The sequence below is a fragment of the Pinus tabuliformis genome, chromosome 4_2 (genome assembly GCF_031772625.1).
Source record: "Pinus tabuliformis cultivar Carrire ecotype Pingquan chromosome 4_2, CPIR1, whole genome shotgun sequence".
Classification (NCBI taxonomy): Eukaryota; Viridiplantae; Streptophyta; class Pinopsida; order Pinales; family Pinaceae; genus Pinus; species Pinus tabuliformis.
The window spans coordinates 34,640,176-34,666,691 of record NC_142304.1 but is presented as its reverse complement, the minus strand read 5'-3'; the positions used below and the strand labels follow the sequence as shown (position 1 = coordinate 34,666,691).

At 41.0% G+C, this 26,516-nt stretch overlaps 1 protein-coding gene across 1 annotated transcript in view; it reads right to left on the bottom strand.

Annotated features, from left to right (window-relative positions):
• LOC149168198 (proteasome subunit beta type-5-like) overlaps positions 1-26,516 on the bottom strand; it is a 158,060-nt gene that overhangs the window by 58,718 nt on the left and 72,826 nt on the right. Inside the window, exon 3 of the mRNA XM_089428163.1 lies at positions 13,658-13,764. Within this exon, the coding sequence (XP_089284289.1) occupies positions 13,658-13,764 (107 nt within the window). The remainder of the gene's footprint in view (positions 1-13,657; positions 13,765-26,516) is intronic.

Sequence of the window (26,516 nt, the reverse complement as noted above, 5' to 3'; positions counted from 1 at the left end):
TCTATTGGGCTTCACGAGCCTACATTAGACTTATATCCGACCTTGTCAATTTGTCTATAGAAGAAATAAATTCATAATTTCATTTCTACTTGTCAGAATGAGATGATCTTTAGAGTTGTCCAAGGTGGCGTTTGGCCCTAGTTGCCAATTTTAACACTCCCTCTCAACTAGGGAGAAATCCACCTGCCAAACCATCTAACAATTTGTCCCATCTCTATCATCCATGCGCTGCTCTGCTCTACTGAACCATGAAGGAATAATGAAGAAATGGTCGAGAGTGTATCATACCACTCTCCACTGACCCGAAGTCAATCTCCATTGATCCCAGATCAATATCAAACGTCGTAGCATAGGGAGTACAGTAGTACACGATGCATCCATCAGTAGTATTATGGTCCCTATCCTCATTTCCCAACTCATTGGCCAGATGAGAGATGCTTCCCATGAGTCCCACACTGCATGGGTAGGACGTATCGGCAGGAGAAGGTGAACCACACATCCTGCTCATATGCCATAAGAGAAGGTGAACCACTCATCCTATGCATATATCAACCATCATGGGGTATCACAAGGGAAGATGAACCACTCACCCTATACACAGCACCACTGGGGGAAGGTGAACCACTCACCATATGGTCACTCATAGCTCCAAGAAGTACCCCAAGCCACCCCCCCCCCCCGGAGCTCCCAAAGCTCAATATCCAACTCAAACAGGACCCTCATAATAGGGTCTCTCCACGACTCCAAGTCATTCACGGAAGGTTAAGAATTTGACCTTCCCGAGGGGTTTTGTAAGAATATCTGCGACCTATTCATTAGTCCCAATGTGATGGAGCCTTATTGCTCCCCGTTGTACCATATCCAGAATAAAGTGGTACCTAATATCAATATGCTTGGAGCAGTCATGAAACATGGGATTCTCAGAAAAATGAATCCCACTTTGGTTGTCGCAATAGATCACGGTGGTATCAGCACATGCCCAAACAACTCACTAATACTAGAAGAATATATTCGACCTCGGCGGTGCTCAAAGCAACTGAATTTTACTTCCTGCTCATCCAGGATATCGAAGCAGAACCTAGTAAGAAACAACATCCGGATGTGCTCTTACGATCCACCACACTGCCAACCCATTCAACATCAGAATAACCATGGAGCCTCAAATTCCTGGCAGTGTATCTCAATCCATAGGTGATTGTACCCTGAAGATATCTCAAGAGATTCTTGGCAGCAATCCAATGTATGTGATCAAGATCAACCATAAATTAACTCAATGTGTCACTGCAAAGCATATGTCCGGACAGGAGTTCACCAAGAACATCAGGGCCCCCAAGAGTTGACGATATTCAAAACGATTTCCCAAATCGGGCCCAGCTGCATTTCTACATAACTTCTTGAAGTTAAGTTCCATTAGAATAGTCACAGACTTACAATCCACCATCCCAAATCTTTCAAGTAGCTTAACAATGTATCTTCCTTGGGAAAGGAAAATCTCACTTGGCTTTTGCCAGACCTCCAAGCCTAGGAAGTAGTGCATCAATCCTAGGTCCTTCATCTCGAATTCGGAAGCCAACTCCCTCTTGCATTTATAAATAAGAGGGTCTGCACCTATCTGAAAGAGAACATCCACATAAAGTACTAAGATGAGAGGTCTATTATTTTCAACCTTAAAGTAAAGGTTTGGATCAGCTTCACTTCTTGTAAAACCCAGCTTCATCAGATAGTTGTCGATCCTCTCATACCAAGCTCAGGGAGCTTGCTTCAACCCATAGAGGGCTTTCTTCAACCTGCATACATGTGTCTTTCGATCTAGAACTTCGAACCCCTCGGTTGTTCTACAGGAAATTTGTACCCAAAATCAAGAGATACGCTGCCCAGACAAACCTCCTATCCTCCATGCACGATGCCACAGACCTGCGACTCTTTCTCCCAAGAAAACCGAACCCTAAACAGAGATGGGTCTCACAATAAACTCGACCCTTGCCACTTGCGTCTTGCCTCAGATGTCGCCCTATTTCAGAGGAGAGGATGAGCACTTGGATGTCTCAAATGAAGGAGAAAGCACCTCTATATATACCAATCGATGGGGGTCAAGAGATGTGACTATTGGATTAGGTAAGTCGACATATAGAAAAGGCCGACCTTGATAATTTGTACATGATCTAAATAAATTCATAACTTCATTTGTACATGTCGGAATTGGATGATCTTTAGATCAATCCTACACCTCTCGGAGAGAGGAATCCAAGAAAAATATCATTTGTCATAGACAAGATGACCCATGTGGAGTTTGGCCCTAGTTGCCAATTTTAACAGATTTACATGCACAAGGGTGGGCAGCAAAACACATAATTAAGGAGAAAGATAGGATTCATTCATTAGATGTTGTAACATCTAATTACATATTAAGAGAGAGGATGAATGTACATAACTCCCAAATACCTGAATACTAACCACTACATTAATGGCTACATTAAATGCCCTATTATAATATCACTTTATTAGTGAGCATTTATTATTGGTCTTCTAAGTCCTAATAGATCTAAGTTCTAAATGTGACTATTATCTACAATGCCCTCTCATAATGGCTATATTACATGTTTGTTCAAGATAGAAAGAAAAAGGTTTTGAACAAGCAAGATGTTTGCAGTTCACAAGATGTCAAGATAAGATCTTCAAAATATCCACTCAAGTGCACAGTACCCAGCAAGGTTGATAACATATATTTACATCACCATCCTTTTGTCTAAGCATTGACTCACCAGGAAGATGAGAGCCCGTGTTGGTTGATTAGTCAACCCTTCCACCATTGACATAGAGCTTGTTTTGCTCCAAAAACTCAACTCGACATCTTGGTGATCCAACATATCACGATCTTGTGTTTGCTTCTCTGAGAAAGCAATATGATCTTTCACCCTCATGGGTCTTTTTCTTTACCACTTCATCTTCACCAACCCCAAGGGTCTTCTTATAAATTACAACATATAATGCACAATACAATCGTTGTTTGCCTTCTCTTCTTCGTTGAATCTGACTTGTGTCAACAAGAAGGGCTTCATCATTTCTTGAACTCTATCTCAACTAACCAATGTTGCAAACATCGCGATATTATCATAGACATTGTGATATATAGCAAGGTGTGTAAGTTGTGTTAACGTTTGTAGCTTGGGCAAGTACTTCTAAACAGGCCTAACTGTCTAAGCATGCAGGAAGTTGCCCACAAATCTCCTTAGCACACTTGCCCAATGTGAGCAAGTCACTTTTATAAATTAGCCTAAATTTTAACTTAGAGAAAGCACATAATTATTATGTTGCCTAGTTGAGCTAAAGTAAGCTTAGGTGAAGTAAACTAAATTACTTTAATGATTATGTTTTTATCTCAACCTTTGATCTCAAGTTAAGCGAGATCTAATCAATAATCACTTTGGAGATTAGGGTTACGAATTTAGCTCAAAGTAAAGTAATAAAAGAGAGGCTAAGTAGAAGAGAAGACACCATACAACAGCACAAGACATTAAAACAGGCATCTCAGTGAGGAGTGTCATACTCTAGTGAAGAGTAATTCAAAAAGGTTTAGGTATTTTTAAAGTAAATATTAAAAGGGTATTTAGGGGTTCTTTTAAGAGAGAGACAGTGAAAAAGTATTATTATAAGATGATAAAAGGGGTTACTTTTAAACTCTAAGCTCATCTCGAAAAAGAAAAATGGATGGTTCGAAAATGAAGCAAGGAAGATTTTACGATAAAGGTTTTCCAATTGCAAACCGCAGATTATTTACATTAAAAGGGAGTATCCAAGGAAAATAGATTAATATCATTATCAGCATGAGCGAGAAGGAAAATTACATCAATATTAATTTGGAAAATCAAATATCGATTCCAAAACGAAATATAGGTGAAAGAGAATATATTTTTGGCAAGAGACAGTATGCAATTAATGACTTACAAATGTCAATTGATGATTACGAATGTATATCCCAACTCAGTGTCATAACCATGTTTGAAAAAAAGATTGATGTAATTCTCAGTTTACCCTAGGTTGAAAAACTAGGTACATTCATATTAAACACCAAGAAAAAGTTTTTGATTTTTCTTGATAAGAAGAAGGTTACAGTGAAGTCAAATTCAATGGTACCTTTATCAGAAGACCTAAATGATATACCTAAGGTAATAACTAGGGTAAGTAAAAGTCAATATCAATGATGAAGAAAGACTTTGACGAGGTTATCTCCAATAAAAATGAAGCAACTTCTTACATAAAAGATCACAATCAGAAATTGCTTGCACGAGTCAAGAAGTCTAAAGCTATAGAACATAAATTAGAACAAGAAAAGGAAGCTCTCGAGAAGAACCTCAATGGAAGCTTATCAAAACAAGATGAAGAAAATTCTCAGTTAAAATGTGTTAATCAGAAGTTTTTGAAAGAAATTAGAACATTAAAAAATAAAGTTGATGAATCAAAAGTTGAAGAACTTTCACGTCCCCAACATCATAACCAAATCTACTCACTCAAATTAAGAAGCTTAAGATTGATAAGCAGTCACTAGAAAATAAAATAGAACAACTTATTCGAACATAAGTGTCAGGTGGACAAGTTCAAGGTGAAAACAAAGGGAACAAATATCGACCCAAATAATAACACGATTCAGAAGGATTTCGATCCAATCAAATGAAGACATACTCAGATGTTGCAATACAAACGACTAAAGTGCCAAGTGAAGATTTCATGAGATACCAAGCAACATTCGTGCATGAAGGTAATCACATACCTGAAGAAAATTAGGAAATCACAACGTGCGTGATAAGGGAAAATCAAGTTACAAAAATACCTTATCAACATCCCCATCATAAAAGCAGATAACTTAATCAATAAATGTATCAACATCATATTGGACGGAAACAGCCAACTTATGTTCAAAAAATAGATGTTAGTGAAATTAAGTCTTATGATAAGAATTCATCCCATCTATCAAATAACCGCAAGGTTCCACAAAAGAATGATTTGGGATGGTTAGACCATTTTTCAGTTCGACAATTTTGCTTGCCGCTCAAAAGTTCATATTGTCTTGTATCATCAAAGATAACAACTTCAAGAATTGGGAGAGTTGCGACAACATTACAAGACAAAGAAAAGGATATCAAGACTTTTCATTGATATCGAATATCGACAGAACACCAGTTTGTGCAGAAGTTAATGTTGTCTTACTGATATAATTATTCAGACTTGTGATTTGTGATATTCCCACTTAGCAATATTGCTAAGGGAAATATCAATCTTCCCCAATTTTGTCTTATTTCATGTTTACACTTAGGAGATGTGGGTTCAGAGGTCCCACATGAATTTTGGGATTAAGTGGGGACCCAAACATTAGGAAGGAAGGGAAATATTGCGGCTCTAGTGGAGCGTGGGGGCCACCCCATGGAGAATTACAACCCACATGTGGAAGACACTCTCATTGGAGCAAAGTTGGTGGGGAAAGTCGAGCTAGGCCCACATGGGCATCTTGGAGGCTCTTTCATAAATAGAGCAAGAGGCACTCATTTCAGTGATTCATTCATCTATTTAGAAATTGTGTCTTTGACATAGCACGCTTGAGTTGAAGCCAAGTTTGCAGTGTTGTTTAGCACACGAGTGTCTCCGAGCGGAGATCTCAACCCTTGCTTCGGTGGACTTTGAGTGCCAACCCAAGGAGGGAGTCCTACCTATACCAGTTCGTACCAGCAGCAGGGAGTGTGTTTTTTAAGAGAGGATTGGCAGAAACAGCACGGGGACTGCGCGGTGCTTGGAGGAGGCACACTTGGAGGTTGAAGAGTGAAGCGAGACAGGGGCTGAAACTTGAGGTGGAGTCTGGGGAAGTGTTGTGGGAGCTTTTCCAACTTTTTGGCGGAGCATAAAATGCAGTGCTTGCTACAGGTTACTTCTTCTACTTGTGGAGGAGGGTCAAGCAATTGGGAGTCAATTTTTGAGCATCAAAACTAGGAAAAACACTTTCTGGGTTTTTCTGGGTTTATTAAGGAGAGGCCAAGATTAATTTGGCAAAATTTTCTAAGCAGATTTGAGGGGTCAAACAAGGGCCCCAACTCAGCCAGGAGCTACATTCCCTAGGGGAAAAATTGGGCCGAAATTCCAAGGTCAACATTTGGCCAATTCCTTCGTGGGTTTTTGTGGGTTATTGGTGGAGAGCCCAAGGTTACTTTCCCGAAATTTTCTGAGCACCCGAGGAGGCCATAACATCAGTTCTTTGTAGCCAGCACACTTTCTAGATAGTTTCAGCACAGAGCTAGGAGAGAGCAGCAACAGATTCGAGAGGGATTCCTTATTGTTAATTTGGGCTTAGCTAGCTTGCCTTGAGCAAGCCCAGGTGCACTCTTTTCAGCACCATAATGTACCCTCTTATTGATTAATAAAATGGCTCAGCGACGCAGTTTTTGGCTTTAAAATGGTGTTCTGATGTTTGAGTAATTTTCTATGTGTTTTTGGCTATGTTTGCTTTGTTTATAATTGTAAATTTCCATTAGGAATATTACAATGGTATCAGAGCATGATTTTGGCCAGTTGTGGGTCTAAATCACACAAATGCTCAAGTGTTATTGTGGACTAGAATTCCAGAGGCTAAAACACTAGTCTCACATTATTCTCCAGATTGAACTTATGCCCAAAAATGTCTCAGCAGGAGAAATTTGAAAATGTTACAAGGAGCATCGAGAGACTGGTGGGGCTTCTTGAAGAGTGGTTGTCAGCAAGGGCAGCAAGAAGAAATAGTAGGTGTCGACCTGCAGATGAAGGAAATAACAGGAGCATGATTAGATATCATTTTGGGATTCAACTGCGTTAAGTAAGTCATTCACGAGCATGATTGTTGAACAAAACGCTAGTAGCAATACTGCAGAGACGAAGATGGGAGGCGGAGGTAGTGATGAGATGAGAGAGAACATACCACTAGAGGAGGGAGTTCATCTAGATACGTTCCAGTCGGTTGAGCATGAGGCTAATGGCACGCAGGAAGAGCACAAGGATACACCTAGTGTGATGCAAGAGTCACCCCTATTGGAGTTTCCTTTGATAGCCCCAATAGATAGATTAGAGGAGGCAATTGAGCACACATTCATTAATGAGGCATCCCGGTCTATGACAGAGCTTCAGAACAGTAGCCACCTACAGTTGACTGATGAACATGTCTTGCATGTTGGATTTTCCATGGAGGAGCAGTTGGAGGCTCATGTCGAGCCCATGATGGAGGAAGATGTGCGGCCATCCTTTGCGCTAACCATTGATGAGGGGTAGCATAGAGAACACACATTGGGATTCCAGCACAATTCGCTTCAGAGGCACACTGTCAGGATCTACAGTGTTATCATCCCACCCCTACACACTGGATTGAGAGGGGCGGAGTTGTCTAGACATACAAGAGGGGATGACCAGGTTAGCGGCACTATTGGTCCACCTTTTCCCATTGGAGAGAGGGAGACAGAGCTACCTAGTCAGATCTCATGTGTTGACCTGGATAGCGGGATGAGACGATTGGAGTTGCACAAGGTGCAACATCTGCATGTCGAGGTTGTTCTATGTGCGGGAGTTCGTGCATTCGATCCCTCTCTTAGGGTTGGATGGCGAGAGATTCTGAGTTGGTACCTGGTGGAGTGGATTGGACTCATGGAGATGGTCATAGTCTAGAGTAAAGCTCAGTGGGAGCTCTTAGACACTGAGGGCACTGGAGGCCCAAGTTGGAATTGAGATCCAGGTGGAGCTCCCTATCTTATATCAGACATGCGAGATGGATATGGCATTAATGAGGTAGTCAACCCAATGACTGAGCACATACATTCCCTAGGGGAATTGCAGTCAGCATTAGCAGGCTCGCAGTTTGTGAGCAGGCTCCATGGATTGTATTCGCATGTTGGTTGCGCATGGGGTCGCAAGATGATTAGCATTCTATGGCAGGAGCTAGTGGGAGGAGGTGGCATGCGTAGGCCACCGAACCAGGCATTGTATCGAGACCATGTTCTCCCATTGGGGTATTAGGAACAAGAGTCACCGAGGGTTGACACAGCAGAGATATTCCCTCTAGCAAGTGTGGAGTTAGCCCGCTCAGGATTACCAGGGCAGATGAGGAGGTGTAGATCACTTCGTGGCAAGTGTACTAGCAGCGTGGTGGTTGCATGGGCACATATGGGATTCCCTATGGTACATGGGGGCATGGCATTGAGCATTGGTATCCAAGGGTGCATGGAGTTGTGCCACAGAGTTCAGTGCTATGCAGAGGAGTGTAGGGGTATGTACTTGTGTGCAACCGAGCAAGATGATGCACAACAGGTTGTCAAAGTGTTGCCACTAGAGAGATATCTTGACAAGGGCATCAGGCACACCATTGGGTTTGGCACACTCAGATTTGGAGAGCGAGTTGATCACAGGGCCGACCGTGAGCTTCCATTTATCACTCTCCAGCATTGCACACTGACACAAGGGACTTGGATATCATCTCTTGATGCTCTCATCACGAGCAACAGGACCCATGAGGTTCATCTGAGACAGTTGGACGGGACACAGTGCATTGGGAGAGAGGCTTTCTAGTTGTGGCATATGGTCAAGACGCGAGTTGGTGGATGCAAGCTTGGGGGTAGTCCGATCTCCTATAGAGGTAGCACTTGCACCACCCTTGAGCCCACACTCAGGGTGATACATGATCCCCTTTTGGTGAGACATTCTGAGGTGTCTCTGGAGCATCTACAACGGTTGGTGGACCTTGCTTACAGGCGGATGTTTAGACTCCGGGCAACATTGGGGAGCACTTTTAGGAGGCAAGACAACAGATCCCACTGTGTGGTATGGTCGATGCAGGGTTGTGTCGCACACACCAGATTGGTTCGTGATGTATGGAGTTCATATATTGATTGCATGCAGGGACCTGAGACGTGGTGCAGGTTGGTTCCATCAACTATCAAGACTATGCCACAATTGTTCTGGTTATGGGATTTAGGGGTTTGGTTGGTCGATTGGACACTCTGCTTCATGGTGAGTGGGATCAGGACGGGGGATGACCCAGCTCACCCTTGGTTTGACATGTGGGGGAGCGTTGAGGCCTTGATCGCATGGCAAGGTTGGTTTTCCTTGTTGTCGCTACGGATCAAGGTGAGTGTTGGATGGGTAGGAGGTGACATCATGGAGGTGCTTGGTCTAGATGCATTGGGACTCCATAGATGTTTTGCCATCAGGTCCCAAGAGAGGTGGACAGTGGATACAACTTGAGCATGCAGGGCAGACTGTCATGATTAGAGTTAAGCAGCGATAGCATAGTGGCACCCTTTTTAGACTAGTGTGGGATCCTGGCATTGAGGAATTATTTCATGTCAGGACGGTGCAGAGGTCAAGGACAACGAATCAGAGGCACATCTAGGACCCTGGCACATTTTTGCAGTGACAATGGGGAGCAACAACTACAGAGAGCATTGTTCAGCAGTTGCTTCAGGACAAGCAACGTTTTAGCAGGGAGGATTGTGATATTCCCACTTAGCAATATTGCTAAGGGAAATATCAATCATGCCCAATTTTGTCTTATTTCATGTTTTCACTTAGGAGATGTGGGTTCAAAGGTCCCACATAAATTTTGGGATTAAGTGGGGGCCCAAACATTAGGAAGGAAGGGAAATATTGTGTCTCTAGTGGAGCGTGGGTGTTGTGGCTCTAGTGGAGTGTGGGGGACACCCCATGGAGAATTGCGGCCCACATGTGGAAGACACTCTCATTGGAGAGAAGTTGGTGGGGAAGTCAAGCTGGGCCCACATGGGCATCTTGGAGGCACTCATTTCAGTCATTCATTCATCTATTTAGGAATTGTGTCTTTGACATAGCACGCTTGAGTGGAAGCCAAGTCTACAGTGATGTTTAGCACATGAGTGTCTCTAAGCAAAGATCTCAAACCCTTCCTTCGGTGGAATTCGAGTGCCAGCCCAAGGAGGGGGTCCTACCTATAACAGTTCATACCAGCAGTAGGGAGTGCGATTTTTTGTGGAGAGGATTGGCAGCAACAGCAATGGGACTACGCATTTCTTGGAGGAGGCACGCTTGGAGGTTGAGGAGTGAAGGGAGATAGGGGTTGAAACTTGAGGTGGAGTTTGAGGAAGTGTTGTGGGAGCTTTTCCAGCATTTTGGCGGAGCAGCAAACGCCACATTTGCTACAGGTTACATCTTCTGCTTGTGGAGGAGAGTCAAGCAATTGGGGGTCAATTTTGGAGCGTCAAAACTAAGACAAACCCTTTTTGGGTTTTCCTGGGTTTATTGAGGAGAGGCCAAGATTAATTTGGCAGAATTTTCTGGGCAGATTTGAGGGGTCAACAGGGGCCCCAACTCAACCAGCAACTACATTCCCTAGGGGAAAAATTGGGCTAAAATTCCAAGGTCAACATTTGGCCAATTCCTTCGTGGGTTTTTGTGGATTATTGATGGAGAGTCAGGGGTCAATTTCCCATAATTTTCTGAGCACCCAAGGAGGCCCTAGCTGTAGCCAGCTGCACACGTTTTGGATAGTTTTAGAGCAGATTCAAGAGAGAGCAGCAACATATTTGAGAGGGATTTCTTAGTGTTCATTTGGGCTTAACTAGCTTGCCTTGAGCAAGCCCAGGTGCACTCTTTCTAGCACCACATTGTACACTCTTATTGATTAATAAAATGGCTCGGCAACGTAGTTTTTGGCTTTAAAATAGTGTTCTAATGTTTGTGTAATTTTCTGTGTGTTTTTGGCTATGTTTGTTTTGTTTATCATTGTACATTTCCATTAGGAATATTACATGATTGAGGAAGGGAATGTAAATTGTGAATCCCTAAACAATCACAAAGTTGAAAACCACCCTCTTACAAGTTGTTATCCTTATCCATTGATGAGATGTTGTCATTATCCATTAATGAGTTGTCAGTGATAACTAGATCTAGAGGTGGCCAAATACATGTACTGTAAATTGATATCATGAGATGAATGCATGTGTTGAGATTGGCTCATTTTGTTTATTATGTTGTTTTGACATTAGGCAATAAATGGAGATGTATGCATAAAATTCGATAGACTAACAATGGCTTTGATAGTTTCTATGAAGGACATTACATTTGCCCTAGAGGCATTTTCTTTTTTTTTAAAAAGATATTGCCATATGGAAATCTGTAAAAATCAAGATGATGGAAGTGAATTTACATGAAAAACAAAAGCCATGTTTTGAAATAAACAGAAAATACAATGTATGTTTTGGTCACAAGTGAAGTTTATGGTATTCTCTCTTTTGTAAAAATAAATATTGGCATATGGGAATAAGAAGAAATCAAATTGATGGAGGTGAATTTGCATGGAAAAAAAATGATAATGTATGTTTTGGTCACAAGTGAAGTTTATGCGAGGAGTTGATGATTAGGAAGTGAATTATTTGATATGTAAGAAACCAGATAAAGGATTTATCAATGTTGCATTAATCGTTATCGGGATTAAATTGGCGCGGGGAAAAAATCGGAAAAAATCAGAATTATCGGGAAATTATCGGAAAAAAATCAAAAAATCGTTTGGTACAAAAATATTCATTTTTTTCATTTTTTTTCAATTTTTTTAATATCTAAACCATCTACAACATAAAATAAATACATTGACACATAAATATGATAAAAAAAACTAATATATAAGATGTTTAATATCATTTCTAGCGCTAAAATCAGACATAACATTGAATCATGTCCTGAATAGTAAGTCCTAACTCCTGAGTCCCAACTCAGCCTCAAAATATCAACAAAAAAATATGATAATGTATCTCATCATGTCATAATGTCATATACAATAAAATGAAAGTCTAATCCTATTGATTTCCTCTACCCTCTTGCGAGAAAATGCCACAACTTTTCCTTTCCCTCTAGATGTAGATGCTGCTGCCTGTGCTAGTGGAGATGGCAGTGGAGTCTGATGTGCTCTAGAAGCTGAAGAACTAGAAGTAGGAGCTATAGGAGGTAGATCACGTCCTCTACTGGTGGCAGGGGTAGCCCGGGCAGGTGGTGTCACCTGGAAACATTACAATCTCCCACTGCTGAAATCCTGAAACTAATAAGTCTGTTGGACTTTGAATGAAATCTAAAATTCTACTTTCTCCATATGAAAACCAATGAGGTCGGAACCACTCTCAAACATCCTGAGTCATTTCATGGTAATGTTAAAAATTTAAGTAAAAGGATGAAAATGAAGATTAAGGAGAATGTCACTTTTACTTTAAGAATTTAAGAATTTAACATTACCATGAATAGCATATCAATACTAGGGCCTAGACTTGATCATTAAACTGCCCCACTCAAAAATTATTTGTTTCTTTCAAAAAAAAATAGCATTTCAAACATTTAGCATCCCTTATAAAACCTCGCTGCCCCAACTGCCCGGCGATTTTTTAAGTTTTTATCGCGATTTTTTCGTTTTTATCGCGATTTTTTCATATAATCGCAATTTTTTCAATAAAAATCGGCAAAAAAAATCCGGCGATTTTTTCATTTAATTATCGCGATTTTATCGGCAGAGGGAAAAAAACGCGATTTTTTCATTTTATCGCGATTTTCACAAAACTGGGATTTATTATGCCCCTTGAAAACAATACAAAAGTGTTTACCCTACTGAAACAAAGGGGAAAGAAAGGAATTGTACTGTTATTAAATTACCACTGATGAAGACAATGAGGATGACACCAATAGTGACAAAAGTAGAGATGATTTCCTATTCTGCACAGCAGTGTCAGCTTAGGTGGGTCTCTAGAAGGGAAAAAGTAGAGGGACTGGTCACTGCACAACATGGATTGTTGTCTAGGTGATTCAATAGCATTGGAAAATTTCTACCTTTACAAGGTTGACAGGACCTTTTTTCAGCACCTACGGGAGTTCCAGGTCTACTAAAAAAAATGAGCAGTTAGGAATCAAAATTGTGTAAACATCTTTTTAAATCATTTTGTTAACAACATGTAGACCTTTAGCTTCTGTATTAAGGGAATTAAAAGAAAAATTGCTATTTTTTGTCAAAGGGGGCTGTTAGAGTGGAAAAAAATCAAAAATATTTATTGTAGTTGTGTGACCAGAGTAACAATGAGGTGATTAACATGAGAGGGCAGTATATGCATGTCGGTAGGCTGGCCAGGGTTCCCTACAGGTACTTGCTGCAACATTGATAGATATGGCATTTACTATTCCCTCCACACTTGTGCATGTGTGTTATTGTATTATGCACCTGTATAAAATCCTATACTTTTCACCCTCAATTTCTTTCTCTCCCTTGCATTTTAATGATGCAAAAATTTGTTTAATCTTTTATCAATACCATAATTTTGAACCTTTCTATTTATGAAAACATTTATCTCTGTCTTCGCCTTTCTCATTTCCCACTATTAGATAGGAAAATACCTCAATTAGTACTTGAGAAAATCTATTCAGGCTTTCAAACCCTACATAGAAGCATGAATGAGACCTCTAATAAATAAGACATTGAAATTTAGGACCTAACAACTGTAAATAGTCGTTACTAAATTAAAAAACGTATCCTTGAGAAAAAAACCATTCCTTCACATGTAAAAGAGACTTATTAAACTAAACATCAATTTGTAAATTCAATAAACAAAAAAACAAATAATGTGAACTTATGCGTAGCCTGAAAGCATACCTTAATGCCCAGGTTTCTGTGCCAGAATTGGCAATCAGCTGCACCCCCAGCCATTGTACCAAGTAAGTAAGGATTGATTTCAATAATTTTCTTCACAGATTGTGATGCTGGCACAACAAAAAACAAAAATAAAATTGAGATACACAGTAGTTGCAACTAATGAGAGTAATCAATATCTGTAATCTCAAACCCTCATTTTAGTCCTACTGCTGGGATGGTAATCTCACCATTTGATTAATTCTTAAAACCATACACACACTATATACATTAAAAATGTGAAAATTCATAAGAAATAATAAGTTTCAGGGTCCAACGATATAAGGCAAAAGTTAATTTAATAAACTATGGAAATAATTCACAACCGGTTATTTCACAGCCACTTCGTATTCTGTATCACAATAGAAGCATCACAATTGAGTGGGCATAATAATTAAGAACATGTGTTTCCTCCTTGCAAGTCACAGGTTCAAATCCAGAGGGCAGTAGGGCATATAAACCTCCATATGCTAAGCAGTCAAATAACTGCATGGAGGGGGTCACTTGTCCCACAAATAAGGGGTCCTCATACATCAATTTGGTGTCTGGCTAGGCTGTGATGTTAAAAAATTAGATTATTACTATTGTCGATGTACCTCACAGTTACACAAAGATAGTTTTTGGTGAAATAAAGTTTAATTCTAATCCCTCGTCAATGGGACTCTATAGCTATCCACAGCTTTTGCAAGTATGGATGGTATATATACAGAGAAACTCCATAACCACGTGGCTGTTATAGTGAAACTCCATAACCACATGGCTGTTATAGTAATACCGTTCCCAAGTCTCAAAGTTACTTTGTAATACATATTAAATATTCAATATCTGAGTGAATCTGCCTGTCAGATTATAAACCGCAAAATCTAGGAAGAGATCATTTCATGCAGTAAAAAATACAGAAACCAAGCCCCCAAACTCCTCAACAAATCATGATATTCGAAATCAATAAACCAAATTACCAGAATCTCACACAGAGGTTTAGTGTTGTGAATAATGAAGTGGAGGAAAAGAATGGGATAACTTCTGAGTTAAGACTTCTGTGATGTGATTAACTTTGATTAGATTCTTTCAGATCCATCACAATGATTTTTTTAGTCTACGTTTCGAACTAGCAAGTGTGGCTCATAATCAGGACACTTGCCGGCTTGAAACGTCGACTCAAAAAACTCATTGTGATGGATCCATAAGAACCTAATCAAAATGGGATAACTCTTAGTTGAGAGAGAAATTATGTGAGTGATGTTAGTTCAATAGAACAAGGCTGATACCTATTTTGCATTATCCAATGATCTAACTGTTAAAATTACAAAGGCATCCACTAAATTAAGGGGATCTTGGCTCTTGTTGTAATTGTTCTTAATAAGATAGACACAAGTAAAATCCTGACTACATAGCAATTGGAGGGATGATCCATCGAGGGGCTACATAGTCACATGGAGGGTGCAACCAAGGCACTAGTCTTCGTTGTAAACTTGTTGGAGGTTGGAGCTATTGGATCCAGTGGTTGGACAATTTTTAATAGGGGATATCTTCAACTAGGTGAAGATCTCTTTCAACCCCATAATCAACCCAAAAATCAAAGACACTTTTCTAGAAGTCGCTCCTAGTTGAACTTCAAAGTTTGTGGAGCTATCTTAGACAAAGGTGGGGGCGGTACAGTCTTCTTGACTCTAAACCCATCTCTTGTCCAAAGTGCAAGGCTAACTTAACAGTAGCTGTGATTCGTAACCCAGCATTTGAAAGCTAATATTTGGCTAAGGTAAGCATATCTCAGCAACCATCTTATTCATATTAAAAAAAATACTCATAATCTTTTTATCTTCTGTTTTAGACAAATAAAATAAAAATATTTACAAGCTTGTACTTTAATGAATTTTATTTCAAGGTTAGCTAGTTAACCCTTAGGCTTTTGAGCTATAGTTTTTAGATTTCATCTAGGAGAAGATATAATGTCTTTTTTAAGCTTTAAACACACATATTTAACAAGGTATATTGAGCTTGTTTTGTTGATCTGCATTTATTTACAGTGATATACACTTCAGATCTGGAAAATTTTAAGCACAAGGGTTGTTTCCAAGTACCTATCATTAAAATCATTGCATTAGTTTCCAAATATGTTATTCAAGTTTATATCATTAGTCTGGGACTATTTGTAGCTTATTCCAACCATACAAAGGTTAAATTATAACTTATTTGTTGGAATAAATTTTTGGGTTTTCACCCAGTGAGAATTTGACCCCAAAACCTCTACAAGAAGTTTCCAGCTTGCTAGAAACACAGATTTTGTTGCCTATCTGAAGCTTAGGAAGGTCTAAATTGATCTATTATTTCTGTCCTAGCTTGCCCCACCCCTAGAACATCAATCTAGATTCTAGGGTGTACATACACTTTTGGGTGGGGCCAGAAGGGGTTTACTTTAATGTTGCTAAAATTGGCATCAAGATAAAATCAACAAGGTCTGAAAAACAAAAAGTTCATAAAAATTGGGAAAAAATCGAGAACATTGGCAACAATTTTTAAATAAAATCAAAACAAGTGACTTGAGGCAATTTTTTGGAGTTTATTGTGATTTTTATGATTTCTTCCTCCTGATTTTTTCGAACTTAAAAATCAAAGATTTTTTCGGCTGATAAAATCAGTGCACAGAAAAAATCGTGATGTGCCAATGATATTGCAATTTTTGCAAAAAGTTTGCAACAGTAGTTTGTTATTTTTACCATTTTTCATAGCTACGATCGCAAGATAGCAAGCAGAATAACACAGGACAACACCTTACCAAAGATACACTTCAAGGATAACTCCCATGTCTGGTAAGAACATTATTTGATTACTCTTTTAGGCTCTTTACAAGTTTAATATCTTTGTCATGATACCTTGGGATGAATAAATACCCAGCTACATGTTTAAGGAGATGAAGTTCATCATTCCATCTGTAAGCAATGATGTCCCAAATAGGCCTACACTTACCTACTCTATCCTTGTAGGCTACTCGTATCTACTCCTTTGCTTGATCCATAGGCTCATAGATGTAGCCCATGGCCAATTTTTCCCATTCACAATCACAACACCTTAACAAGAGGCTCACCAATTTTCACCTCTGATGCTTTTTTCCAAAAAGTGTTGTCAAAAACTTTCTTTTTGGTATCTTTTCCATCATGTCTGCAACTCCACAAAGATACATTCCAATGATCACTAGAAAATATTTTCTACAAGTTGGGAAATGAGAAATTGCAACACAAGGAAATGAGATGCAAATCTCATATGGCAGTCCTAACTAGTAACAAGCTCCTTGCCCTGATGTTTTTCCTCATTAGGTTCAACACCCGCGAATGGTTAGATGTATTTTATGATACACTTGGCATGTTCTACAATGTTATTTACCCATCCACTTTGCCTTGTCCTCAAGCATGAGGTCTATGCAATGTGCAACACATGGGGTCTAGCAAGAACATGGTTTGAAGCATTATCTATGACGACCTAAATAAAATTTTGCTCCCTTGTTGCCCTAACTGTCTCGTCCAAAAGCTCAAATAATAGGTTCCCATCTTTCACCCTATCAAATGCATCAACTAATTTCAAAAGCATGGTTCCTTGACGACAAGGGACAAGGAAATTTATGATAGTAATGTTCTTTCCATCAATCCATCCATTTGACATGATGGAACAACCTATGTTGGCCCATGCATTCTTAAACTCCTTCAAATATTCATATATGAACAAAACCTCCTTTTGCAAAAGAGATCCCTTCAGCAATAACGAAGTCGAGCATAGCTTGAAAATAAGGGGAGTGGGTGGCATTGAAGGGGATATCTGCATCATACCATGTTAAAATTGGCAACTAGGGCCAAATTCCACCTTAGGACAGCTCATATGATGGAGATGATTATTGCATTGGATTACTCTTTTCAAGAGGTCCAATTTTGATTAAATATCATCTCATTCTGACAAGCAGAAATGGAATTTTGAAATTATTCTTTCTCATGCTCAAATTGTCAAGGTCAGCCTCAGTCAAATGTGGCCTCATGAAGCCCAATGGATGTGTCTCCTCACCCTCAACAAAGTGTATAAATAGGAGTGAACTCTCTCTCATTTGGACATCACTCATCTCATCACATATCTCTCTCTCTCTCCTCTCTTGATTGGTTCGTACAGCTTGGAGGCTTCCCTACTTCGCACGTTTGAAAGGAGGACAGATTTAAGGACTGTTTTGGAGGCCAAAAATTTCAGGAAACAGGACAGCGTTGACTTCAGTGACTTTGACTTGCGTTGACCATGTTCTTGTGGGCAGAATTCCGATTTTTTAAGGCCACATTGATAGGCACGGTTTTCTAGGTGATTGGGACAGTTTGACTGGTTTGACTGCAGCATTGACCTCAGCCTTTGACCGCAGAAATTACAGCAGCGTTTGACTAGGTTGACAGAGCTGTTTTTTGGGCTGACTTTGACCCTCTTGGAAGGCCGAATTCTTCTGTTGTTGACCGAGCTTCTTGGAGGACATTTTGGAGCTGCCTGGAGGAAATTTTGGAGGTACTTTGACCACTATTGACTTTCTGGTTAGGGCTGCAGTTGACTGCTGTTGACTGTTGATTTGACAGGACTGTTTTTGGACAAGTTAATTTGACTTTTGTACTCTCTCTCTCTATTGAACTATTGAAGACTAATAAGAAGATTTGATCAAAGGGTTTCCCCACATTGGGGTTTGTCCCTGGCATCCGCTATATCTTGTGTCCTCTTGTCTTGGCTTGTCTTTTGCACATGTTTATGTTCTATTTGCATTTACTATCAATGTGTTTAAGTTAATGTGATTGCTACTGAATATAATTGGAAATTGTCATTTGGTTGATAAGGAACATTGAAGTAAATTGTGCTAAAGCATAGAACATACCATTGTTATCTAAAATTAACATGGTATCAGAGCTCAGGTGAAGACAAAGCCCACACAAAATTGAAGCAAAGCAATCACTAAGAGAAGTTGTTGGACAAGGACTTGGAACTAGTCCCAATGACGACTACATCTTTCTTCAAATCCGAGGACAAGCTTAAGGACAAATCTGACTATCATGCATGGAAGATGACTCTAGATTTGACATTGGAAGAAAATGATGCCATGGACTATGTCAAAGGAAGAATAACAAAGCCTCCTTCAAATGCATCCGCTGCTGCACAAACCGAGTACAAGAAAGGTGAGGTTAAAGCTAAGAAAATTATTGTTGATTCTATTCACAAGCCTTTGGTTGCCTATATTTCTAATTTGGAAACATCTAAGGAAATGTATGACAAGCTAGTTGGGATGTTCAAAGTAAATAATGCAAATCAAGTTCTCTTTCGCAAGAAAAAGTCGAAAGACATCAAGATGGATAGAGGAGAATCCATCCAATCCTACTTCATGAGGATTACCAAGATCAAAAATGATCTCCTATCTATTGAAGAAGTCATTGGTGACAGGGAGCTTACTCTTATTGCACTTGGAGGCCTTACAAGAGAATGGGATGTGCTCAACACTACCATCCTCAACAATGACAAGGTTCCGGGATTTGATGAATTATTAGCTAGATGCACTCAAGAAGAAATAAGGATGAATTTGAGACAAGCCCTAAAATTGAAACAATCTTACTGCCTTCTTCGCTCATTCTAAGAGGAGGAACAATGCTGGTCCAACGAATTAGGACAAGGGTTCAATTCGAGATTCAAAAAAGGAAGAAAAGGAAGATGCTTCAATTGTAACAGGTTTGGCCACTTCGCTAGAGAGTGTCCTCACAAGAAGGACACTCCAAGAGATGATGACAACGATAACAACAACTTCAAGGGAAACGGCAATCAAAGGAACAACAGGTTCAACAACAAAGGAAAGAGGAATACTCCCGCTACTCGAAATGGAAATGGTCGTCCTCCCAAGAAGTCGAGAAACTTCAGGTATGAAGAAGTTAATGTTGTAAAGCAAAAAGAATTTTATCTTATTTCTGCCCTCACCATCGCCTCTCCTTGGGATACATTAGATCATTGGTTGATTGATAGTGGTGCCTCAAGACACTTCACTTGGTACAAAGAGACCATCTCAAACTTGGTTGAAAAGAAGACAAATATGGAGATTATACTTGGGGATAATGCCACTTATCCCGTGAAAGGAATTGGGACTGTTACTCTCCACTTAAATCAACGCCAAACCCTCCACTTACAAGAAGTACTATATGTACCTGATCTGAAAAAGAACTTGGTCTCTATTTCTACGATATAAGACAAAGGTTTTAAGGTGACATTCATTGATGGGAAGGTTCATGTTTGGCAAAGGACCCCAAGAGATGCATTCACTCTTGGATTCAGGGTTGAAGGTCTCTATCAGGTTGGAGAAAGTCCACTAGGAGCAATGACTTGTGATACTTCTCTTCAATCCGAATTATGGCACCGGAGATTTGCTCACCTTCATTTCAAAGCCTTACTTGAAGATGGTCACAGGTATGCCCGAATTCAACTTAAATCATGAAAGTGTTTGTCAAGCATGTGAAGCTGGAAAACATACAAGGGGACCATTCCCCTCAACTAGAACTCAAACCACCGATATTCTTCAATTGGTCCATTATGATCTATCAGCCTTGGTCAAGAATCAAAGAGGCAAGAAGATCAAAATATTGAGGACCAATAATGGGACCAAATATGAGTCAAATGAATTCAAAGACTATTGTAGAGAAGTTGGCATTAAGAGAGAGACCACTACTACATATACTCCTGAACAAAATGGTGTTGCCAAAAGCAAGAATAATAATATCATAGAAGCCACCCATGCTATGCTACATGATCAAGGTCTTTCGAAGTTCTTATGGGGAGAAGCTACCAACACCGTTGTGTATGTCCAAAACAGATGCCCACATCAAGCTTTGGACTTAAAGACACTCGAAGAAGTATTCACCGGTAAGAAACCTGATGTTTCTCATTTTAGAATTTTTGGTTGTCCCATATATTTTCATGTGCTGAAAGAGAAAAGAAACAAACTAGATGCATCTGGGAAGAAATGAACGTTTGTGGGCTACAGTTAAACTTCGAAGGCTTATAGAATCTATGTGCCTGGTCAAAGGAAAGTTGAATTAAGTCATGATGTCACTTTCAATGAAGATTCTGCTCTTAGAAAGATCTGAGATCTTCCTATCCCTAGGAAGGACAATGATGATGTTGATGCAGAAAAGCAGGATGAACCTCCGTTTGATGAACCGATGCCCGATGTGGAAGGTCCGATGGATCCCATTGATCCACCTCCTAGTGAGCCCTCTACTTCAAGAAAAAGACCTTTGTGGCTCAAAGATACTCTTGAAGATGCTGAGAAACATATTGCACTGAGGGGGGCATTTCGTGAAAGCAAGAAATCAAATAAGTACCAAGGGTACTTAGCTGCAATCAATACCATTGTACAATCTGAGCCTTGTACATTCGAAGAAGTTGTGAAGCAACAAGTTTGGAAGGATGCAATGAACGAGTATGAGTCGATCATGAAGAATGATGTCTGGGATGTGGTTCCTAGACCCAAGGCAAGTTTGCGTTCACTTCAAAATGGCTCTACAAGATCAAACATGGAGCTGATGGGAGTGTTGAAAATTTCAAGGCCAGATTTGTTGCTCGAGCCTTCTCTCAAAAGAAAGGAGTGGACTACGATGAGATATTTGCACCAGTTGCCCAATATACCACCATCCGTTCGATTATAGCCCTTGCTGCTTGGCAAGGATGGAAGCTACACCAGACGGATGTCAAAATTGCCTTCTTGCATGGTTCTCTTAAGGAGGAAGTATATGTGGAACAACCCGAGGGGTTCGAGGTTCAAGATCATGAGACACATGTATGAAGGTTGAAGAAAGCCCTCTATGGGTTGAAGCAAGCCCCTAGGGTTTGGTATGAGAGGATCGATAGCTATCTTATGAAGTTGGGATTTACAAGGAGTGATGCTGACCCAAACCTATACTTCAAGGTTGAAAAGGACAAACCTCTCATTTTGGTCCTTTATGTGGATGATCTCTTTCTGACAGGTGATGACCCTCTCATTCATCAATGCAAGAGGGAGTTGGCTTCCGAGTTCGAGATGAAGGACCTAGGACTAATGCATTACTTCCTATGGTTGGACGTCTGGCAAAAGCCAGATGAGATTTTCCTTTCTCAAAGAAAATACATTGTGAAGTTACTTGACTGATGTGGGATGGTGGATTGCAAGTTCGTGACTACTCTGATGGAACTCAACTTTAAGAAACTAAGTGGAAGTGTTGTTGGGCACGATTAGCAAACCCTACCGAGTATCATCAACTTGTGGGGGCCCTGATGTTCTTGGTCAACTCTTGTCCTTGCTTCACTGTGAACACGTTGAGTCAGTTTATGGTCGAGCCTCATCACATTCATTGGATTGCTACTAAGAATCTCTTGAGATATCTCTGGGACACAATCCACTATGGTTTGAGATACACTTTCGCGAACTTGAGGCTACATTGATATTCAGATGCTAACTGGGCTGGCAGTGTGGTGGATCGTAAGAGCACGTCTGGGTGTTGCTTCTCTTTGGGGCCTGCTTCAATATCTTGGATGAGCAAGAAGCAGAAATCGGTTGCACTAAGTATCGTTGAGGCCGAATACATTACTGCAAGTATGGCCTGTTGTGAAGTTGTTTGGTTGAGGAAGCTCTTCAGTGAGCTATTTGAGCACGTGTTGGATACCACTGTGATTTTCTGTAACTACCAGAGTGGGATTCGCCTATCAGAGAATCTCATGTTCCACGACCGCTCCAAACACATTGATATCAGGTACCACTTTATCCGGGATATGGCACAATAGGGTGTAATAAGGCTCCAACATATTAGAACAAATGAGCAGGTCACGGACATTCTCATGAAGCCTTTGGGGAAGGTCAAATTCTTCTCCTTCCAAGAGAGACTTGGATTCATGGAACGACCCTCCTATGAGGGTCTCGTATGACTTTGACATAGAGCTTTGGGAGCTCCTGGGGGCTTGGGGTACTTCTTGGAGTTATGAGCGACCATATGGTGAGTGGTTCACGTTCCCCTAGTGGTGCGCTGGATACAGGGCGAGTGGTTCACCTTCCCCTGTGATACCCCATTATGGTTGAAACTTGACATGTGTGAAGGGTGAGTAGTTCACCTTCCCCTTCCCGGACACATGCATGTAGGGTGAGTGGTTCACCTTCGCCTACGATTGACATATGCATAGGATGAGTGGTTCACCTTCTCCTATGGCATATGAGCAGGATGAGTAGTTCACCTTCTCCTACTAATGCCCAGGAACACATCCTACCCATAGAGTCCGAGACTCATAGGAAGTACCTCTCATCTGGCCAATGAGTTGGGAAAAGATGGTTAGGGACCATAGCACTACCAATGGACGCATCGTGTATTGTCGTACTCCCTATGACTAGGATGCATGGTGTTCAACAACTTGATTTGGGATCAAGGACTGACTTTTGTCAGTGGAGAGTGGTATGATCTTATGACTCACTCTTGATCACTTCTTCTTCATTATTATTTCATGGTTCAGCAGAGCAGTGCAGTGATGATAGGGATGGCACAAGATGACAGGATGGCATGATGATGACAGATGGATTGACAAGTGGAATTCACCCTAGTTGAGAGGGAGTGTTAAAATTGGAAACTAGGGCCAAATTCCACCTTAGGACAGCTCATATGATGGAGATGATTTTTACATTGGATTCCTCTTTTTGAGGGGTCCAATTTTGATATAAAGATCTCATTCTGACAAGCAGAAATGGAATTTTGAATTTATTATTTCTCATGCTCAAATTGTCAAGGTCGGTGTTATCACCCCAAGAAACTCTCCTAGGTTGTATCTCGGAGATGCTCAGGAGCATTACAAACTCAACAAAATGTTGGAAATGGATGAATGGAAAGAATGATGCTTGTCCAAGCCAGACAACCACTTCTACTATGCTTAACTCCAGACATGGGTGAACACCCCCAAACTACAAGGCTTTAGACCACCAATTACTCACAGTTTGAGGATTAGGTGAACATGGAGAATACTGACCACACCAGCAGATGCACAAGACCATGTGATGGCCGACTGCAACCAGTAAAGAGGTCTACAAATCTATTTCCTAATGCACAGACAGGATGACAGCTCTCTGGCACTAAGTAAATAGAAACCTACATAACACATTCAATGATACATACTAGACTTCAACACAAAGGTGGGATGACAGCCCCTCTAATGCTAAATATCAAGAGCACATGAACAAATGCATAACAGGCACAGCCTAGAACAGAGTAGAAATGGAAAGTGAGCAATTAACAGCAAAAGAAGCTTGTATTAGCTGAAAATGAAGACCAGACGCTGCAAGTATCAAAGTAGTTACAGTCTCCAGAAGTTGAACCTTACATCAAAACAACAACCATCAACCCTGATTACATCTGTGTTCTGGGTATATATAGAGTTTGATTACAAAGATATGTTGTTGTTCTATGCGTGGAGGGGTCATAATTGACCACCAACCACCTTAATTCTCTAATGGCGTCTCTGCTACAATCTGCTTGCTTTAATGAATTAATTTGACATTCTCTGGTGCTCTATTGTCCTTCTGGAGCAGGTGGAGTGTAATATGGAAGAAGCTCCATAACTGACAAATGCTTTGATCTGCTCGAGGCATGTCCTTTTTCTTCTCGGCCATTCTATCTCTTGAATGTGGTTGTTGGAGAGGAAATGCACCAGGTACAGGCGAACAGGTTACCTTCGTCCTTCAGGAGATGAAATGGCTATGGTCGTGGACAGTATGGACGAACGAAGAAGGAAGATCGAACGTCGGATCGCATGGATGGACGGCGGAGAGCGCCTGACACGGAGTATCGGGAGGAATCGGGTGGAAACTGGATCAAACAAACGTGAACCGTCAGATCACATGCAGACAGATCCGACGGCCATCGAGCGGAAGAGTAGCACGGGAGATAACGAGCGGGGACGGGCAAATGGGTGGTAAGCGGTATGTATCGCACCGCTTTTGGGAGGCGAGCGGTAATCGTACGCGGGCTAGCGATACGAGTCACCGGGCGACGCGTGGCGGATGGGACAAGGCAGAAACCGCTTTGATCGCGAGTTAACGCGTGGTCAGCTTGCGAGAGCGGGAGGAGCGAATGCCGTCGGATCGAATGAATGGACGGCGGAGATCGTTTTGCAGAAGATATCGGGAGATATGAGATCGGGATGGACGAGGGCCGTTGGATCTTGTCGGGATTGATCGGACGGCGGAGGAGCGATCACAATATCGCATCGGAGGAAGTCAAGGGGGGAGCTTTTATACATGGATGCGATTTGCCGATAGCGATATGGAGCCCGGACCCGACTACACCATTGTAACATGATTTAACCGCAATATCGCATCCGATAGGGGCAATCGGCAATCGGCCATCAGCAATGTTATAGGCATGGCTTATGAAGGACCCCCTGAAAGTTGCGGTTGCGATTGCGATTGCGGCGGAAGGTCGTATGAGCGCGGGTTATACGTGGTTTTAGCTTTAGCGCTTGGGGCTTAAGGATGAAGGTTTATTCGGGGAAATGAGGAAAACAGAGATCGCGGGAGCATGAGAATATAGGCAGAGTGAAGGAGAAAAAATGGAGGTAGCAGGGTGAAAGGTAGTAAGCGAGGTGAAGGAGAAGGAAAAGAATGACTGATGCACATCCTTTTTGAGCATAAACAAATCAATCAAGCCTGTATTTGGTCCTCAAATGCTAAATTATGTAGCATAGCTAACACTAGCTCCTTCTGGGGATGAGATCCTCCCCGTGAGGTCTCAAGAACTGCAGACCAATGCCTTCATACAAAACAAGCTTAAAAACATTGCCTAATATTCCATTGGGCATGGAGTCTAATTAAGTCTACGCTAAAACCTGTAAAAGAACATGCTTACAATCATAAATCTTCAAAAACTAGCCATCTAATGGACCATCAAAACTGTTTCTCCTCCTCTCGGCCGACCTATTAGCCGGTTCATCAAAGATCTGCAAAATTGGATTTATTTGATCTTCTACCTCAAAGAGTTTAGGGCATTTGACCTTATCAGGTAGAGATGGCTTATATTTCACCCCCTCTTTGTATGCTCTCATCCTTGGATGTTCTTCGTGGAAGCCTTTGTACGCCTGCTGAATAACAATGGTTGTTGCGTACTTGACTATGTCATTTGTGGCCTGCACAATTAATATGAATGGTGAACCAATGTATTCTTGTGCAGGGGACACAAGGACTTCATCTACTCCTGCATCTTCCTTAGAACAGTCTACATCCAAGGAGGTGTCCCAAAACTGTGCATCCTCTTCCTCTGTGATCTAGAAAACTGCCCTTTCAAGCTGTGTGGAAGCCAACTGGGCAGGCTTCGGAATATCAAGACTGAGATTATCCATATCAGCCTTGGGCATTGAATTATGGCCTGCTTCAGTGCCTAATGGGCAATTATGAGGGATTGTCACTTGAGCAGACAGAGAAACATAAGATGATGGGGAGCTTTCTTCTCCCTTTTTGATCATTGGACTGGGGATAACAGCAGGCTAGTCAATTTGCAGATCTGCATAGTCATTAGAAGATGGGCTGGCTTTAGGCTCGAGGTTTTCGAGGATGGTGGGACCTGTTGCTGATTGCTTCTGCTGATAAGCTTGTTGTTCTGCAGGTACAACAAACTCACGAGCAGTGCCTCTGGATAATGACTCTTCATAGGCAGCTCTGGTTAAGAAAGGGGCACTGCCCTTATCTTCCAAACCATGGACCTCCTCCTCTTCTTCAAACTGCTCTTCTTCCATGACTATATTCTGAAAAAGGGTCTTCACCCTTTTGTCTTCG